The sequence below is a fragment of the Zootermopsis nevadensis genome, unplaced genomic scaffold (assembly GCF_977971745.1).
Source record: "Zootermopsis nevadensis isolate Lab colony 2312 unplaced genomic scaffold, Znev_1.0 Znev_ptg000007l, whole genome shotgun sequence".
Lineage (NCBI taxonomy): Eukaryota > Metazoa > Arthropoda > Insecta > Blattodea > Termopsidae > Zootermopsis > Zootermopsis nevadensis.
In genome coordinates, this window is record NW_028259139.1 from 11435397 (window position 1) to 11455853 (window position 20457).

The window sequence follows — 20457 nt, forward strand, 5'->3', positions numbered from 1 at the left end:
TTCACTTTAGTCATTTTTGTGTGTTTAATTATTACTTTTATAGATTTCCAGGCCAAGGTTCTGCGTCATGTTTGCTTTTCTGATGTTTAAGGTAAAAGGTGTTTTGTTATTACTTCCCATTAACAAATTACCTAGAAATCTGCCGGCTGGATTCTGTGAAAATATGTGTGAGAGGCGAGTCAGATGCGTCACATCGAGATCTCGCTTGTTAGTGAAGCAGACAGACTAAAATAATAAGCTGTGACGTTCTGAATCCAAGAACTTCTGAATCAGTTTCATTAATTCAATTGACTTTTGAGTTGTCACGTTCAAATTAAATTCAGCCCTTATTTAGAAGATGGTACTTTACGAGAACTCGAATCATTTATTTCCCCAATTCCATTAAACGTAAACAGATTCAGAAACTGTGTTCTTATTTAACCGGTTTCCTATTAAGATATTTAATAGATATAGGTTAAGAGAGAATTGTGATACAAGATGATTAAGACTGCCTCACAATAAAGCTGGCCACTCACTTTGTCTAACTTCAAAGTTCTAATTGTGTTTCTACGACTGATAGGGCTATTTATTCTTTCTGCTGAAAGGACACAAATGTTCATTTGTAATCGTTCAGTAATTGCGCCTCAAATTTCTTTCGCCATTTTTTTTAAACACCAGATTGTTACAAACTAGAAAGTTCAATGGTTTGAAACGAGATAACTTATACGTCGCATCAAATAAGTCACACGTTTCTGGTCCCAAATTCTTATTTACTTATTCATGACCGTCTTTGCTGTAACATCTGGAGTTTCAATGTTGTCAAACAACCAAAAATATTACGTTTCCTTCACATTTTATGGATTAATATCCTCTTTCCTGTTTCTATTAATCAGTTTTGAATTTATACATCCATTAGATATTTTGTACATATCCTTAAATTGGATATTGGTCCCTTGCAAGGCCCACGCCTAAACAGGACACATCTGTAGAACTGCTAGTATGTATACAGTGTTTTTTCAAAAAACGTATACATGTGTTTTGTGAATTGGTACTTAGTGAATGCGAGGATCTAGTGTAGGTGTTCAAAATGACCACCATTGGCTTCGTGGTACAGTTGACAGCTCTGAGCTGTGCTGCTGTGTATACTTATTTTTGGGACCTCTTGTATATAAGCCCATCCCTACATCGAGCGGGGTACGAACTGATATCCCTGGTTCCAGCGGTCTAAAACAAGAATTTGCATTTTGTGAGATTATTAATTTTAACTAAATTTGAATTCTTCGAAATCGCTTTTAAGATTACTTTTGTGTTTCTTTGCACGTGAATAGTCCCTGTAAATTATATCCTACACAGGTAAAAAAAACTGTTATATTTACTTTCTGAAAAGTTAATGGTTAATGTGTTGAGAAAAAAAACAGACGGGTTTTGGTCATAATAAAAGCAAAGCATTCTGTTACTCGTACCTCTGTTACGACAACCTAACTCAAGCAGCTTACCATACAGAAATTTTATATAGAATTATAACACGGGTTTTTATGTTTTTCGTTCTTTTGAATTGTGTTACAGAGTGAAACCGTGTGTTTAATGCGGTTCGTTATTCTGAAAAAAAATACAATAAAAAGAGTTTTACATTCATCAAATGTATACTGTAGTGTCTCTGAAAATGAAGTTTAAAATTTCGCGATGTTTTTTTTTAACAAAGGTATGGGATTATGTTTAAATTCTGATTTAAATATTATGCTCGCCCTGTACTCTCTTGTATTCACATGAAATCTGAATACTTTTCCGCAGTACTTTCTGAAATCAGAGGTTAATTATGCCCAAATCAGGCGCTTGACTAATTGTCTTTTAATATAACACTGTATTTCAGCCAACACAGTACTCACCACTGAACACAATCTTGGGTTAGTTGAATCCAATCTGCATTCCACTCCTTAATAATTGACCAAACAACTGATCAATAAATACCGTTGAACAGAGTAACTGTTTAGAAATTCCCCGTATTTTATGGAGCACTAAAATTTAATACTGTGTTCACAAGAATCAGCCACTGGATAGCATGTACTTTATGTCTGGATGTCCATTTGAACGATGTCTTCTGAGTCATTTTTTCCTTAATAATTTTCGTCTAAACTTTTTCCTAGATTGTTCCATGTATGTTAAAAGTTCTGCCCGTCTCGTCTTTCTTAATTTTATCACCTTAAGTATTTATTGAAGTGTAAAAATCACGGACCCCCTCTCCCCATTGCATAGTTTTCTACAACCTCCTGTTCCTTCCTCTCTTTTGGTCCAAATATTCTCCTCGGTACTGTTTTAATTAATAGCTAACTTAATAATTATCTGGTAATTGAACTTTGGAGGTTCAACATTGCTAATGTGGAAGTTTACCCTTGGACATAAGTTTCTCCGTAATAGACTTTTATTCTCTTGTCAACTTGGTCTTCCAAATCGCCGCTTTAAAAATGATTTCCCCTCCAAAATTCTATGTATGTTTTTCTTTACCGAACTATTCGCCCGGCTCATGTTAACTTGAGTTTACTTCATTAACTATACCAAGTGACATTTAAATTACAAACCTTTTGTTGTGAAAGATATTCAGTTCCTGGCAAATTTTCTAGCAACTGAAATTTATGTTTGTTATTGGAGTAGACTGTGATCCACAACCATACAAAATATCTGATAATATATTTTCGTATGTGCCTTAATTTTAATTGGATCTTGAATGCTGAGGTTACGATAATTGTAATAGAACTACGCGTTCCTTTAATTCAAACATTTGGTTTCCATAATTTAAATGAACTGAATAATTTCCCCATTCTGTCTTCTGGGTTCTTGCGCCGTGTAGTCTGGTGGAAGTTGACGACGTTTCAGGGGTGCTTGCTGCCTCACGGCTATCATCACCTTCATGGTGGAGGCAGAAAGCACCTCTGAAACGTCGGTAAACGTCTACGAGACTACAAGGTTGAAAACCCAGAAAACAGCCATGTTGATGCTCGTCATCATGAGAACTTCATTTTGTCCGATGTCTGCAGAGTGGATGTAAACATGAAAAGGGTGTGGCCGGTTAGAAGCTAAGTTCGCAATGAGCTGACATTTGTATTAAATTATTTGCGAAATAGTGATCATTGCTTATTGCAACTAAGCACCAGTAGCTGTCCTAATGAAAGTAAAACATGTCAAATTACATAACTATATTATTGCTGTAATTATTTCTTGATAGACTAATCGTAAGCTTCTGCAAGGAGACAGTAGACAATTTGCCCTGTGCACTAAGTCCACAGTAATTATGTTAGAAATGTAGTTCACACTGATATTATCAGAATCTTACCGCATCTCCAATTTTTAGTTATGAGTGGAGTAGTTAAAATCTAAAGTGAATGTTGTCATGGTTTATATTACCATTAAGCGTTTAAAACAAAATGTCATCTAAGTCTCACGTGCTTCAGTAATAAAAGATCTTCACTTTCTGTGTCTGTATTTCGTATGATGCTCACAATACACAGCGATTATTCCCGTAACAGCATTAACCAGTTGATGTTACAACGGTCATTCTTTTTCGGTGCTAACTGAATTCTTAAATATTATTTAGACTAGCTTCGGCTTCAAATGGATAAGAGACTATGATTTAGTTTGATATGTAACCGAGACAGAAACTGGGAAATTACGAAATTCCTTCAAACCTTCGATTCGTAATTTCGTTTCTCCATCTTTTAGGCCTGTTCTGTAGGTTAACTTTGGCATAATCGCACAGCGGGTGGGTGTAGTTGGGGTGGAGTTGTTTGCGGGCGTAAAGGGGTGTCAGAAAATAGGAGGAGGAAATTCTTTCTCATTTCTTCCATCGAATTGAAAAAAAAGGGAAGAGGAAGAGGGGAAATACTGGGTATTTTATAGCTTATGGGATTTTGTATGGTCTCCCTCTGTGGAATTCGACATATTTCTTCACGGTGCATTCGGTGGGTTCTGGAAAGAAGGTGGAAAAGCACTTTATTGATCACAAAGCTTCTGAGAACCTGCATTCATATCCCTCTTTTCTGCGGCCTGCACCTCCCCTGACCCCTTCCCCAACCCAGAACCCAGCCACTGCAGCCCTCCTGATGGTAACGACTTTGCGACTGGACAGAAATACTGTGGGCCTTCTGTAGGCTCTGCACGATCAGCGGCTGTGCCGCGGACTCTGTAATGGGAAGTTCTAGATTTCGAAGCTGAGGTCCTCGACGTACATTGTACCGCGCGCCTGTTCGCAGATTTCATGTGTAACGTAAAATTAGCATTATGCAATGAACGGGCCGCGTTGTAATAGCAGTCATAAAGTCCAGAGGCGATTAAAAAGCCTTTGTGGCTTCCATCTCAGATGCAAATTTATGGTTTGAAAAAAAAAAACTTTTGTCTATTGAAGCGGCTAGTTGAACAAATGACTGCTTGTCTGTTGGAATAGATGCGTTACCAGACTGTGTTATGATATGTCGATACAATTTTGTATCGATTAGTGTAAATCAGATTCGAGATTATTTCGGCGAAAATATCGATGACAGCGTGTTGACTTGTAGGTAGATGCAGAAGTTTCCTAAGAATATGCAGCCTCTGTCACCTGAAGATGGTTCAAGTATCTTTCTCCAAAACGTTTGTATATACCTAAATATCAAGATCGGCTGTCAAGGACAGCATTCTTGAGTGCTAGATTGCCGCTCCATCATTTATTTTAAAAAACAGTATCAAAGCCGTAATGTAAGCGGGGTTTGAGCCCCCCTCTTCTCCAAATAAGACACGGCATACGCCCCTCAAGAAAGTCAAAAAGATTGTGTAGTGCAGAAGCCAGACGGACGTTACAGTACGCTTAATTTCCGAACTGTCTGTCTGAGCCGGAAGCTTTAGCCTCTTTGAGTATCTGCATTTCGTGAGCTGTTTTGTCGTTCATTTCTTCATTTAAATGCGTCTTCAAGTGGCAGTCTGGACGGACTCGTATCACGATTACGCCCATTTAATTCAACCTGGAACTGCTTGTCAGATTACCCCGGTACATTCTAAGTGTTCGTCGCGTTCTAGCGCGAACGTAGAACACGTTATGGGCACGTCCATGTATGTCTGTCTGTCGCGGTTTTCCTACGGAGTATGCAAATCCGCATAACCGGGGGGGAGAGTCATTGTTGGACCACTTTGAAGTACAGCAATGACCTCTTATCACATTGCTGCAAGAAATATCATTGTTGAAACAAATAATTCAGAAAAGGTGGCCTTGAATCACATTAGTACAACAGTGGCCTACGTGATGTTGCGCGAAAGATAACTTTTGAATGTTATTGTACTACTACAAAGACGACAAATTTCAATTTTTTTTTTGTAACTACACCCCTGAACACCACACGGCATTACAACTCAGAAGACCGATGTCGATGTAGGTTGGTTATACATACACAGTTTTATTCTGTATTCATCTCCCGGTTTTCTCATAATCTGAGAAGTGTGGAGCGGATAGAACATTGGCTTCTGGAACAGATGATTTCTGGTGCTTTTCAGCGTGTTCTCTGGGGTGTGATTATGTGGTAGATACTGAGTTTACACTCATCTGCTTTTTTTGTTACAAGAAGAAAACCCCGTAAGTGAGAGGAGCGGAAATAACCACCCGCAAGGCGAATTTACGTTCCATCTCCTGATGGTTATTATGTGTTTGCCATATCTCATCCGTCCATTGCTTTTTAAAATGATGGATAAGTCTCTTCTTACTGTCTGCAGTGGATTCCATGTTGCATGAGCCATGTGGTTGTTAGCAAATGCCTGTCAGAAATTGTTTGTGGTCGAGGAAAGATTTTTCAGGTCCCCAATGCGAGAGAGATGCCATTGATCATTTAGTAAAAGCCATTCTGTGTTAAGAAGGAAATAAGTTTCGTATCTGCCTTGGTTATGTACCTCACTCCAAAGAGAATAATGGAAATTTAGTCTGTGACGGCGTATTAAGAGCAAAACGCCGTTGATGGAAGGCAGATTAGCTCCGTGCCAGATCATTATAATTCTGTATGATGTTTTGTACGGGTGTGAAACTTGGTTTCTCGCCCAAAGCGAAGTACATGGATTGACGGCGTTTTGGAACAAGGTGTTGAGGATAATATTTGTACCTTAATGAAAGGACAGGTTATAACGGATAAAGTTACATAATGAGAACTTCGTAATTTTTATCCTTCGCCAGATATTTATAGGATGATTAAATCAAGAAGTATACGATGGGCAAGAAATGTAACAAACGTGAGAGATATTTTATTCCTGCATAATTTTTAATTTAAAACCTGGATGAAAAGGACCAGTTTGCAGAGATAAACTTTTTCATGTCATAATATTAAAATGGATATGTATAGGATATGAGGATTTGGACTGCTTTCAGGTGTGAACACGATAATGTAAAAGGCGGGGAGTGTTTTAACTGGTTGAAGGGCTATATACTCTCGAGATGTGTTCTGGAGCGTGAAGTTGATTTGATGAATCATTAATTTTATTATTCGCTGTGCCCTTCTGTTTTAATATACGATGGTGTTTGTAGGTAGTTCATTCTTAAATGATGTAATAAACAATATCTAAGATATATTGCTTAAATCAAATGAGTTTCTTATTGGTACATTGCATTTGATTCATTTTCCATTAGCCTGCGTTCTTCATAATGTACATCTGTGTTTATTCCTTCTATTTAAGAAGTAATTGAGTCCTTTCCTCTTGAAGTTGGCGCAGTATTTGATACAGATTTAAGATTTATTTACCTTTCCGCTACATTTGTAAATGCCTCACGGTGTGAGCGAAACATACGGAGTGGATGTAGGAAAACACTTTGAATTAAGTTCATAAAAGTTTATAGTAGACGGTGAAATGCATTTTTTATGCCGGTACTTATTATTTCTACAAGGAAAATTTTACATCTCCGATACATGTCGATCCCATACAAAGTGATAAAATTTAGCTCAATCGGCGCTCTGATTCCTTGAGACGACACGACTATCGAACATTGAACCCCGACGAGTAAGATTTTAAAAATAAATTTTATTATGAAAAATCATTCAATATGTGCTCCGAATCACACAGGAAAACAAATTTTTATCTCCGGTACACGTAGGCGCCATCAAAAAGGTCGAGGTTCGAAATCCGACGGGGGCATATTTTTTAAATCGTTTTTAAAATTCTTGTACATGTCCGACCTCACAAAAGTAGTAAATGATGTTTCAAAAATAGTCATATTTAATCAGCGAAGCAAAGGAAACTCAGATAAAGTCTTTGCTCAAAGTAATGTTGCGGGAAAAACCTGATTTTGTTGGATTTGCAATTTGGTTAATCAGATAATTGTCATGTGCATAGTTTCACATATTTCTAAAACACTCTGCTACGTCAGAACCAAAATAAATAATTTTTTGTGAAATTTCTCAGTTCTATTGAAGGTGATTGTCTTCTGAAATATTTCGGCATTTAGTATTCTGACAAGTTTAACGACGTTTCAGACGTGCTTACTGCGTCAATTCTTGGGAACTCATCGCCCTGATGACGCCTGCAAGCTAGCTTATACAAACACGCCTTGAAAAAGGTCATTGGTTGTCTAGTCTCTTAGGGTACTGAAATCTCTGCCTTCTAAACAGTGGTAAGTCGCAGACCAGTACGTTCTGTTGAATGAATAAACCTTTGACTTGGTTGTTGCAAAAATAATAAGCTACCTATAATGAAGTAACGAATAGCTGGTTTAGCTCAGTCAGTATAGTGAGTGACTAGGGACTGGACGACCGGGGTTCGATCACCAGTAGGGGCAGAAGTTTTCTACTCTAACCTCTGCGTTCAGACCGGCGGCTCTGGGGCCCACCAAGCCTCCTATCCAATGGGTACCGGGTTCTTTCTTCCCGGAGGTAATTATCGGCCGGGGCGTGACGCTGACCACTCACCCCATCTAGTGCCGAGGCCAAGAAATAGTAGGAGCTATACTACCTCTTCTCTTGAGCGCCTTCGTGGCGTGTAGTGGGACAGCTTTACTTTTTACTTGTTATAAAGTAGCTGTTCTGATTTACTTTTTCCTGTCAGATTTCTGCTCCAGCAGTATGGCATATGTGGAGTATATTGAAAAGAAGTTCTACATGAAAGTAGGTGATCTTCACAAAAGACTAATGTACATCCAATTAGTTTCCTGTTTGTTTTGAATATTGCTTACAAATGCATCTCAACTGGTTGAAAACAATCACTGTGTTAATTACAACGGGCTGCAATGTCATTGAAATGATTTTATTACACTATCCAATTAACTGGGACTTGTTTAGGTTTCAAATTTTGCAAGAGCAAACCATGGTAATTAGTGTTCGTTCATCTCAGTTTGATGTTTTTGTGCTCTGTTTGTTTAACTGCTGTTTATTTGTGTACAAAGCATATAAAATGAATCAGTAATTCAGATGTCGCGTTATACGTCCATACGGTTAATGGATTTAGATGAAATTTGGCTATAGCGCGTACCGACCAATTACATGTACATGTTTTACATAAAACAAAATTTAAATTATTGTATTTCTAAAAACTGGCATGTGAAATATAGACTTAAGATCTGGCTCAATACAGCAAGATTATTCTTGAGAAACTGTCAGTTGCAGAGCTGTCAAAGAAATTTCTCGTCTTTTGCGTGATACGGTAATTCATTGCTGTTTTCAAAAGATCCATACCCTGGGCCAGATTAATCCACTCCAGACCATCACTTCCTCTCTCTTTTGTATCTTTTTATTATGTAAATCTGTTACTGTTAACAATTTCCTTCATCCGGATATTTCGGTTAATATGTATGAATTTCTGTCACATGCGTGCTATATATTCCACCCATCTTATACGCCATGTTTCGACAACCTAACTGCACTCGGCTAATAGCACAAATTAAGCAGTTTTTAATTTCATAAATATTTCTCTGTCATCTAGGTTAATCTAAAAAAGAAAATATTTAATTAATGATAAAATGGACTATAGGAAAGATAGATTTATGGTTCGTCTTAATGGAATTAAAAACACAAGAATACATGTTTAAAATAAACCAGAATTAAAACGAGACAGATGTAATAATCTAACATAAAGTTGTCTCTGTGATTACGTATGACGTCATAAAGATGAATGGCACACCTCGATGTAGGGCTTCACATATTTTGTACCTCTGTATTTGATGAGCGCGAATGTTTGGCTTCGTACTGCGGTCGTTTATTCCCGTTAAGAAATCTCAGTGCACCCTTAACCAGTCGGGATGTTGTTTCAGGGAGCAAACTTCTGACCTTGCCGAGAACCAAATCTTGGCCGTCCAATACTTAGAGATATTACGAATAGTAGAAAAATAGGACAGGATGTAAGAAAAGTGAGTGGGAGAAAGAGGAACAGTGAAGTTTCGTACATCCATTGCATTTTGATGTGTCTTCGTTTTCGTCTACTCGTAAAAATACTCGAAACTTAGGCTAAATGGAAAAATAGATCCTTAACGGTCTCCTATCCTATCAAGTACTTGAATAAAGTGATCACGAACATGTGATAATAATGTTAACACTCTGTTCACCTTAGGCTATATTAATCTCTGCTGAAATAAGATTTTAATAAGCTACCCATAATTGAATTTCCTAAGTACTATGCCTACGTAATTATAATTATAGTCCTTGTCTTAAATTTGTTACCGTGGCGTGAGGTATCAGAGTACAGGCCTACATGAATATAAATATTAAAGCAGTTTGTAACACGACACCAGTGTTAAAAGAGGGGCCTGAGTAGAACCGTGAACACCTCCCAAATTGATGCATCACTGATTCAGTAATTAAGTAATGTAGATAAGAACCACTTACGAATCATGTTGACGTACGTTATAATAATCACACGTGTGATTTATATAATCAGTTAGTCTCATGCGCCTCAGAGTACTCCAAGGTGCTCGATATTTATGTCATTAGACGACTATAGACTTTACTAGCGCGTACATAAGTTTAATAATCATGAAGGTGACTGTCTTATAGAGTGTTGAGCTGTGTTGTCTGATAAAAGTTTACGGACGTTTCATAGGTGTTTGCTGCTTCGATTATTAAGGGGGTGGTGTCAGCAGTAAGGACCTTGAAACGTCGGTAAACATCGCAGAAGACAGAAATCTTCGTAATCGTCGATTTTAGATTCTGAAATCTTACCTACTTCAGACATTAGTCTTTGTCTCCTGTACTTTAAGGACATATAGCCTTTACCTAGGCCCCGGCTAAATGCTCGTGTTAAAGCAGGTTGAATCACGTGAAGAACGTAAGTAAGATCTTTTTGCAACATAATTTTTCTTTAAAACGTTGCTGATTCATACTCGCGAGGCTTTAAGCTGATTTACAGTCTAATTAGGTTGTGATTTAGCGAATTTTTCTCCATTCCTTGATTAATGCGTAGTTACGACCTCAGAAAGTACCTGCGATAATTCGTTACGCTACATAACCTTATCAACTGATATAATGTCGTAGAAACAACAGACAGTATGCGACTCCAGCTCTCTCAACATTGGTTCTGTCGGGTTGTACATAAGCTGGAAAGTCAGTAGAGAACTTGGGGTCATGAGAAGACACGATGGATGTACGGATTTCTTTTAATGGGGTCAGAGTTGTGACACATGACGCTTATTGGTGCAGACAACAGGACAGGAGATAGTTGCAGAGGCGACACGAGGTCACAGACTTTGGTTTCACTTTACAACTAAGTGAGGAAGTTTATTTTGTAACAAAGATTCTAACCTGGAAACTGGGGTAGATGGATTACGAGAATTGATAATATTCTCTGACAAAGAAACTGGACTGTGTATGGTCTGACATAATTGGTATGTGTTTATTTAAGTAACGTGAAGCTCACATTAACTTCATGGAGCAGAATTATTTATATATAAGCTAATAATAATTCAGTTGTTCAAAAATTCACCGCTTTTCTTTGAATTGGAAAGTGTATCACCGTGTTCACAATAACCGTCATTGGACCGTATCTTAAGTTAAATGGATACAGTCAACGCCTTCACTCATTAAGGAAAATTACAGCGCGACGGTAATCACATATCAGAAGCAGGTCTACCCCCATGTAATGGACTCTTCCAACCTCCTACGTGGTACTTGAGTCAAGGTCACCCTTGTTGCTAGGCCGCTGCTCACGCTAGTTGCGCAAAAGCTGTACTTTGGAGCGGGATGTGTGTTTATTCTCGCATTTAAATCGTTTTCTGATGTTCGTGAATCACTTAGCTACAAGTATCCTGACAATGAAGTACCGAATAAAACAACAATACACCGACTGGTAACAAAATTTCGGGATACAGAAACTGTTGGTCTGTAACAAGTAATCATCGAGGGACAAAATAGCTGAACCGCATTCCAGCCACTTTACGCTCTCTGGAAGAACTACATTAACTTTTTCGGTTGGCTGTATAAACCTATAATCCGTTCTGAACATAAGGTGAGTAAAATTTTACCCCTGCTTGTACATCAAACCGCGATCGGCCAGCTCAAATCTAGGTCCTTCATTGTGTTTCTTATTTACAAGAAGTGTTGATGTACTTTTTCCTGAGACTGTACTGCGGTTAACACTTTTTGTACTTCTATGGATATATGTCCTTCCTTCTCTAAAGCTCTTCTCGCCAACATCTTGATCAAATATTGAAAGCCATCTCTGTAGGTGAATCCAATACATTATACATCAATTTATGTGTGTATGTATATTCGCTCGGTATTGTCCCATTATACCAGACAGTATATTACTACCTCAGAGTGTCAAGGTTACGACTCCATTTTCAGCATTATTGCCTTCAACGTACAGTGGCGACAACGCGTTTACATTGAAACTGTAATAATGATGTTCAGAACGGAACACGTGTGTCGTACTTCGGGGCAGACGAATCTGAAACCCGCCTTAGGGTAAAGAGCTATGCGTTCGTTTTATCAGCTTAGGGGAATTTCTCACCTAACTTCTCAAGTAGGGAAGTGCCTGTATTGCTAGGGTAAGCTGAGCTGCAAGAATTCTTCCACGTTTGTTCTTACAGTGGTTTTAATGCGCACTGCAAAATTACTGTGCTCGCAGTTACAAAGTACTTTTTTATACTGTGAACAGCTTTGTTCGGCATATTAATATGCCGTCTTCCGCACAAATCATGGAACTATGAAACATATACAGATTTTTTTTTTGTTCTGAAACCTTGTTGTGAGAAATCCTTGGCAGAGCATTACTTAGGTTGGGGAATATTACAGTTGATGCCATGGAAATCTTATGAAGATTTCCTAAATACGTGAACGTCATGATTATTTTGTAATTTTTGACATTGTCATCATAATAACAGGTTATGGGAGTCCGTGTAATATCCGTAATTGTTTTCTTTTTTAAAGGAAATTTGTTGTAATTTGTTAACACTGACGAGTATTTCATATACATAACGTCTACTATATTATTAATTACACAAATACAAGTAAAGAATAGATTTTTTTTCCTAACCTGAAAACAAACTCCAAACCATTCTTCAGGGGCAGAACGCTGCTACGCCATCTTTAAAACTGATTCTTACATCCGTGTTCATGCACCCAGTAAATCAAGAAGGCCATGAATATATCTTCTGCGATTGTTGAAGCAAAACTTATAAAAGTTTCTGCTATTTCATTTAAATCAAATCGGTTTGTACGTGTAAGTCGTTTTGACATCGATATTTCTTACCTAAATTCTCTTTCGTTTTCTCTTCCTCCTTTTTCTACGTTGCTTCGTGGTAAACGGACAAAGATCATTATAGCGAAGATAATTCAAATGCAAATGGGATACGGGAGTAGCATAATAATGACACGGGGAACAGGAAACCGTTTCGACCTCTTGTATTGCGTATCAAACGTGGTGTGGTCACGTCGAAGCTGTGTGCGTTCACACTTCAACAACTAGCTCAGTATGTATATATAGGTTATACAGTATGTCCATAAATTATTTACCCCATTATAAGCCTTAATAAATTCATTATTATTGGAGCTATCTTAAAACGGTTTGCGTTAATTAATAACACAACTCAAGACATTATTTTTATTTATTTCGCAGTCCATTCACTAAGGGCACAATGACAGCAGTGAAGGAGAATGCAATGTGTGTGCTGTGGGAAACCAAATCTCCAATTATTATACAGTGACGTTTTCGGTAAAAATATCAGAAAACTCCACCATCAAAGCAGTCTCTCAAGCAATGGCTGAAAGAATTTCAAGAAACTGGCAGTGTGCTGTATCAGAAAGGAGCTAGTAGGCCTAGTGTGTCTGAAGATAGGATAGCAGAAATTCAGGATGCGTTTATCCGAAGTCCTAAAAAATCCATCCGCCGAACAAGCCGAGAACTGCAAATACCGCGTTCAACAATGCATAAAGTAGTTAAAAAGAGATTGAAACTTTACGCCTACAAATTGCAAACCTTGCAGAAACGTGTACCAAACGACAAACCCCCAATGGGTACAGTTTCCTGTTGACATTATTGTCCGTATTGATGAAGATGAGCATTTTTTTTTTCAACATTGTCGTTTTCGGTCCATCTGGTAAAGTCAGCAATATATGGGGATCAGAAGATCCGCATGAATTTATTGAACACGAATGCGACAGTCCCAAGATAAACGTTTGGTGTTCTGTCTCCCATACCTGAGTCAGTGGACCATTTTTATTCCATGAGAACACTGTGAAGACCTGTAAATTACCTACATATGCTTGAATCGTATCTCACCTTGGGGATATATAGCCCCGTGTGTTCTTTCAACAAGATGGGGCACAGACACACTGGGGAATAACGCCTTTGGATTTCTTTTTATGGGGCTACATGAAGGACAGAATATATGCAAAGAACGTTAATAACGTCACAGAATTAAAGAACCGGTTTTAAGTGGCACTAGCTTCCATCACGCAAGACACGCTTCTTAAGGTTTGGAACGAAATCATCTATCGCCTTGATGTTCTGCGTCCTACTGATGGGACTCACGTGGAAGTTTGCTGAATTCTGGTTTACTGAAGTATTAACTTAACTGTGGTAGTCTACGTAATTAAAACAAAAATGTCTTGAATTGTGTTGTTAAATACCGCAAACCGTTTTAAGATAACTCCTAAACTAACGAATGTATTAAATCTTATAATGGGGTGAATAATTTATGGACAACTTTATAATATAGTCACGGTTTTCAGATGCATGAGGCTCTATTACATTTTTTGGGTCATTATGTTTTGTAGTACAGAGTTTTAGGCATTGTTTACGGTGTATGGTGAGAGAAAAACACCTTATTGGGCCCTTCTATATGTTGCATTTTTCCTACAGGGGTAGGCAAACTGTGTGCCCAGGGGTGATTGTTGTGAAACAATGGTTCCCATTATTGTAACTCATAGTTGTGCAGCAATAGGAAGAGGGGTAATTGTTCAGTGCAAAATACTGTTCAATACTTTACACCCCTGTTTTAGTATACTCGTATTTTGCCCCCTGGAGGTAAATTGAGGTTTGATGGGAAACATGATTTCCAGTAGCCAGAGTGCACGGACCTTTCAGGCCGATTTCTCCTTTAAACTTGGTGTCTTTATCGACATAACCATAGGCTGCGATGGCACGTGTACAGAATGCACCAAAATCTAATCTGTATCTTCTCGAATCTTACCCATACTCTAACTGTTGTAATAAGCAGATTTATAAGTAGCAAAAGGATGGATGACTGGGGTGGTCTTATTTCTCAGCAGGCGGTCAGCTGCTGAAAATATTTTCACCTTTTTTTCCGTGAAGAAAATGTCTTTGGCGAATATTAAATATTTTATTCATATCGATATTGTTTCACTTAACTTTGACATACCTCGACTTCACAGACGTATTAGCGCTTCTCCTTTGCGCTCTAGAAGTTATGGGTCTGATTTTCACCTGTCGTCGCGGTAGACTGATTGGAACTTATTCGTTTTCCGGATATATCGGGTTTTAATCTCGGCCCAGAGACTAGTTATTATAATGGAGGGTTTTCATGGTTTCGCTCTGCTTATTAAATGCAATGGTGATACTTTAAATTAGTACACGAGTTATTTCTTTTATATATTATTTTATTATTCACTAGTTTTTCTAGTTTTGACGCTGTATAATTTGGGCTATTGGAAGTGTCGTTTAATAGGCTAATAATAAGTGTACCGGATATTGGATATCCTTACAATTTGGGGATATTCTGGAACAGTGACTGAAAATACGTCATGACCCATATTTTTCCTTTCCGTTAATAGTCACTTTTCTTAATGACAACATATTTCATCATGAAAACCGAAAAAATCCTTGTTATTCTTTCCATATTTAACCGAAATTTAAATAATATTCTGAACGGAAACCTTGAAAGTAGTACCACTCGGAAGACCAAGGAGTAAAAGGAAGGTTGATACAAAATGGGCCCCAAAGAGGGTATGGACTAGATTTATCTGATTCAGGTTGGAGTGAATCGATTAGCTAAGCGATTGTCAGCTTCTCGACAGCGACTCTCGAGTTTAATGAGATAGATTTCTGTCCTTTTTGTCATCATTTCGCCTGAATATTTGTTGGAATTAGTTGACGAAATCGTATCGTTTACATGTCTTTATACTTCGATCTCTTCCTTTGTTTGCTGATGTCTAGGTTTAGTTTTCCACTGTGTGGTTACAAGTAATTATTTAATGAAGTGACCATCACGCTGATCTTTCTTGCTGACGCGAGAAAACTCGTTAATTTTACGCCACCAGAAGTCTTAGCTTCTGCCAGTTATGATCAAGTTCGTTTCGTGGATATAAAAGTTAATGGGTTCATTGGTGTACGCTTTGATGCAGTCTTTTTTTTAGGAACAGAAGATTTCTCTCCTCCCCCTGCGTCGTATTGTACAGTTTTAGATCTTAGTACGCAGTACGTTAACCTGACTAACATTTGTATATTTGTTCTTTTTCGTTTATTTTAACTTAAGTTATTCTGGTCATGTCATGGGATTAATCACAAATTACAGCAATGAAGAATTGTTTGAGGCATGGGAGAAAATTCAAGTTGGTGCAGCTTGTACTAATTGTAACACATAACGTAAGGAAACGTTTATATCAAGTTTATTTCTATGCGCTTTATACACTAAGTTGGCTGCTTACTACAAAGCGTAGATTTCAAAATAATGTTTGCAAATAACATTCATTTTAATCAAAATGGCAGAACGGGCGCTGTAAAACGGAATCCTTGATGTTTAAACATTGTGACCGTAATCTTTTTACGAACAACTGAAGAAACAGTTAGGAATAAATTATTGCAATTAAGTACGGTTAATCTTGAGAAAGTGATAGTCTCTCAGCTATTCAAAAATGTCACTTATTTTGTGGAAACAGAAGGTTCATTGTCGTGTTCGTAAGAGCCCGCCACTGGACCGTATTCAGAAACTGTTGGGCTGTATGCAGTCTTTACCTTCACATTTTTTCTTCTCCAAGGTCGTCCGTTGAATATCGAGGTCTGTTCCCCGTTGCGTTTCCTGACCTGAATTATGTTTGCATTTCTTATTTCAAAAACTTTTTCTGTTCGGTTTCTGCAGCTTTTGCAATAAGCCTGCTTCTTCTTGTTATTTCTTACGTAGTTTAGCAGTTGGTTTAAGAATGGTGTGAAGTTAAACTGGAAAGGATGCTGAAGGAAGTGGTCGTGGCCGTTGGAAGTTAGTGTCCCAGCATTTTAAATGCCCACACACGTTCTCAGCCCGAGGCCTGTAAACGACTTAGGACTTTGCAATGTGAATCAGACGCTTTAACATCTAGTATCTGGCCTGGAAACTTCGCTCATTGCTGAAGAAGTTGTTACCTGGGGGTAGGAACTACCTGAATTGAGTAGGTTCACTACGGTGAACCTGAATTCAAACAAAACTTGATTAAGCAGAAAGTTAATTTAAAGGAAAACGTCTATATGTGCTCTCGTTCTGTGTTATCTCGCAAGCAAAGTTCTTCTTCTCTGTCCTGACTTCAAAAAGTATTTGTGATTCGGTGATTTGAATCTTCATAGGACAGTGGTAAATATTTTTCCCACCTGCTTTAAGATTTAACATATTTTTTTATCTTTCCTGTGGACTTCGATGATTTTATTATGTTCTCAGAATAAATACGTCATTATCTGACAAACTTGTAACATACAAGTGATGTTTAACTTGATGTACCATACCATAGGATATTTGTTATTTAGATTTTTATGAATTTTTTCCATGTGTTTTGGTACTTTTCATAGATTTTATTTGACTGTACGTGTTCTCCGTCCACGCTGTTTTATTATCTTTGTAGAGAATTTTATTCATGCAAAAATGATACTGTTAGGATAATCAAATCAAGAACTATTAGATAGTTTGCGCATCTAGCACGCGTAGGAAAAATAACAAACGCATAGAAAATATTGCTATAGAAATATCAAGGGAGCTGAAAATTTGTGAGACCTGTTGGTAGATGAGTTATAATATTAAAATGGGTCTTTATTAATGGGGTGTTATGGTATGGACTGGATTTAGTTTCACCAGGATATTGTCTCATGTACGGGTTCTTTGGATATGATGAAATTTTTGACCACAGAAATGGGAAATGTTTCGACTACTTTGATAACTATCAGCGTTTCAGGTATTAATCTGAGTTAGTTCCTTCCTGCGTTCTGTCTGCATGCCGGCTGTAATTGAAGTAGTGATTATTGTTTCAGCTGCTGGAGCTTTTGTAATCGGGAAGTCCGCTTCTTCATTTACCAATCACTCTGTTAAAGGTATTTCCTCACTTGATCCCAGGAATCTCAAACGTTCAGTTTCTCTTATTCTCCTTCCACTTGTGTATGTCTTTTGCGAGTTCAAATAATTATCGATCGTCGCCTCGATTACGTACGGCTTCCTCTTGGCTTTCCTTTTAGTCATCACACGGTCCTGTGGGTTTTAGCTTTCTTCTTTCATCACCTTTGCTTTGTGACTCTTAACTCGTTTCTCTTTTATGAAAAAGAAATAGAGTGTGATATAAATAATTTCATTGGTCCGTACTTATTTTTCACTTAACCTGTTGTTTAAAAAAATCTGTCTTGTTATTCTTAACAAAGGCGTGCTGTAATTTAATGGCTTTCTAAATTCCTTTTAACGTATTTTTAAACATTTTTATTATTTGTTATTGAGTGTGGATGTTTACAGGTTCATTTATTGAATGAAGTTCATAGAATACCATTTCGTTTTCTTTAATGAAAGCAACAGCAGTTTCTATTCTGAATGCTTACGTGATATTAGACAAAAAATAAACTTGCAGTCTTTGACCTGAATGTATCTGCCGTCTCGTTTACAAACTTGTGTATGTACAATTCTTGGAATACAGTTAGAGGATTCACAACATTGTTGACTCATAACATCATTTATATTACCATATTTGCAGACATACGCGTAAATTATGTTATCACACATTCCCTTGTGAATAATCCGCAACTTAAAAGTCAACAAAACATATGCCAGCCAACAAATTTATGTAATAATGACATATAGGTTATGTAAACACAATACGAAGCCAGTCTTTTACATACTTTGCTAAATGTTCGTCAGTTCACTGAAAATAGTGTTCAGGGAAACACATCTAATAACTCATAATGTTTAGTTTTTTTACCTACGTTTAATGGTGGTCTGAAAAAATCTTAATATGATTCGAGGTTCTCACAAAGATGACTCTTAACTGTTATAAGGGGATATGACGTAATATGTACTCGTAAGTAGATACCTCAAATCAACTGCTATCACGTTCGTAATAAATCATAAATACTGATAAAATGTATTGCCTAAATGTAAGATTTGAGATTCGTACGACGGCAAATATGAAAATGGCTATCTTCTGAAATAGTCTCTTTTTTTCAACAGGCTGTCATTTCCTAGTTAATGGATTATAGTGCTCTGTTGAAGTTTTTGTTATAAAGTTTACTAAATATGAATGTAGGAAATTATTGAAATGTACCTGTAGTTGTAAGCATTTAGTTTGTGTTTGATAAAAAATTAGATATATAGTTATTTAAATGAAAATTACTTTTAAAAGAACCTGCCTAACATAGCTACATTTGCTAATTATATACAGATGTCACATAAGCTCGAGGCCATGTGCAAACTCTGGCTAAATACGATATCACATAAAGAGGCGAATGTTGGGAATCACGTGTTTCCAAACTCAGGTGTTAGAAAATTTACGTAGGACGAATCGTTATGGCTCTACACTTTTTAAATCGTCACTATTAAAATGTTACGATGATGTTGCCGTGCTGTACCCCAAGAAATTAACTTATACGGCCAGTGAACCGCCACAAACTCCTGTTTCTCTGTTGATTTTTTACAGGTTTCGTGGATCCGGAAGAGAGATCTTCACATTCTGACAGCCGGTATCCTGACCTACACTAGTGACGCAAGATTTCAAGTTATGCGACCAGACAAATCTGATAACTGGACACTACAGATCAAATTCCCACAAGAACGTGATTCAGGAATCTATGAGTGCCAAGTCAATACGGAGCCCAAGATGAGTCTCCCTTTTCGACTCAACGTCATAGGTAAGGGTACACAGGGCCTTGAGTAGAATTTGTTTGTGAAGGCGTATAGAATACACGGAGGTAATATTTTATGCCTTTTCTCTAAATCGATATGTGGTTAGCTGCACGCTCTGGCCGCCCTGTTTTATCCTCAACTACAGGTTGAAATACTATTTAGAGTTTCTGGCTTTGTGTGTGACCAATTTATTATTTTTAGTCATTAACCAATTTCCGAAACGTCGCGGCTTTAAATGACTACGTCATACCTGCTGGGAGCCCACCCAGCCGCGTGTCATATGGTACAGTAAGCGCATTCACCAGGATCAATCTTGCTGAAGCGTGAAGCTGATTACTCAATTGTCCATCTAGTGTCGTATTCTGAACTCTATGGAGAATTACCTTGACGGAAGCAAGCTTGCTTATACTTATTTATACCTAAAGCTACTTGTAATCACATCAGAGTGCCCGTTATAGCAATAAAGCCCCGTATGATTCAGACAATGCGTCATTAGATGACAGCAGACAATATTAAGCGGTTACTCTGTGTATTATTCAACAACACGTCAGTCCGCTGTAACACCAGTGTTTGTCTGATCTACACCGTTACAGAGCCATCTCTAGTCCATAGCAGAAATTACTAATACAGCGTGTTGTTTCTCCTAGACTATGAGCTTTATCAAAGCTGGGTGTCAAGCGCGTGGATTAAATGATGGAAAAACTGTTGACTGGTTACACATCGCAGAAACTGATCGCACATTGCCTCGAGCGTAAACCATGTTGCACTTCTGCATTAATGTCAGCCTCGTCTTTATATGAAGCATGCCACTGTTACAAACGAGGTTCTGGCGACCGAGTGATTGACTCCTGTTTCAGATGCACTTACATGCAACATTTGATAGTTGATATGATTTGTGCAACTTGGTCGGATTTCTGAAAAGTCTCAGGACCGTTATTAAAATTACGTCTAATTGACTTCTTCGTGCGTTACAAAGT

The 20457-nt window shown here is 37.7% G+C and overlaps 1 protein-coding gene across 1 annotated transcript in view; it reads left to right on the forward strand.

Moving 5' to 3' along the window:
- LOC110828631 (zwei Ig domain protein zig-8) overlaps window positions 1–20457 on the forward strand; it is a 329632-nt gene that overhangs the window by 271461 nt on the left and 37714 nt on the right. Inside the window, exon 3 of the mRNA XM_087344273.1 lies at window positions 19275–19485. Within this exon, the coding sequence (XP_087200399.1) occupies window positions 19275–19485 (211 nt within the window). The remainder of the gene's footprint in view (window positions 1–19274; window positions 19486–20457) is intronic.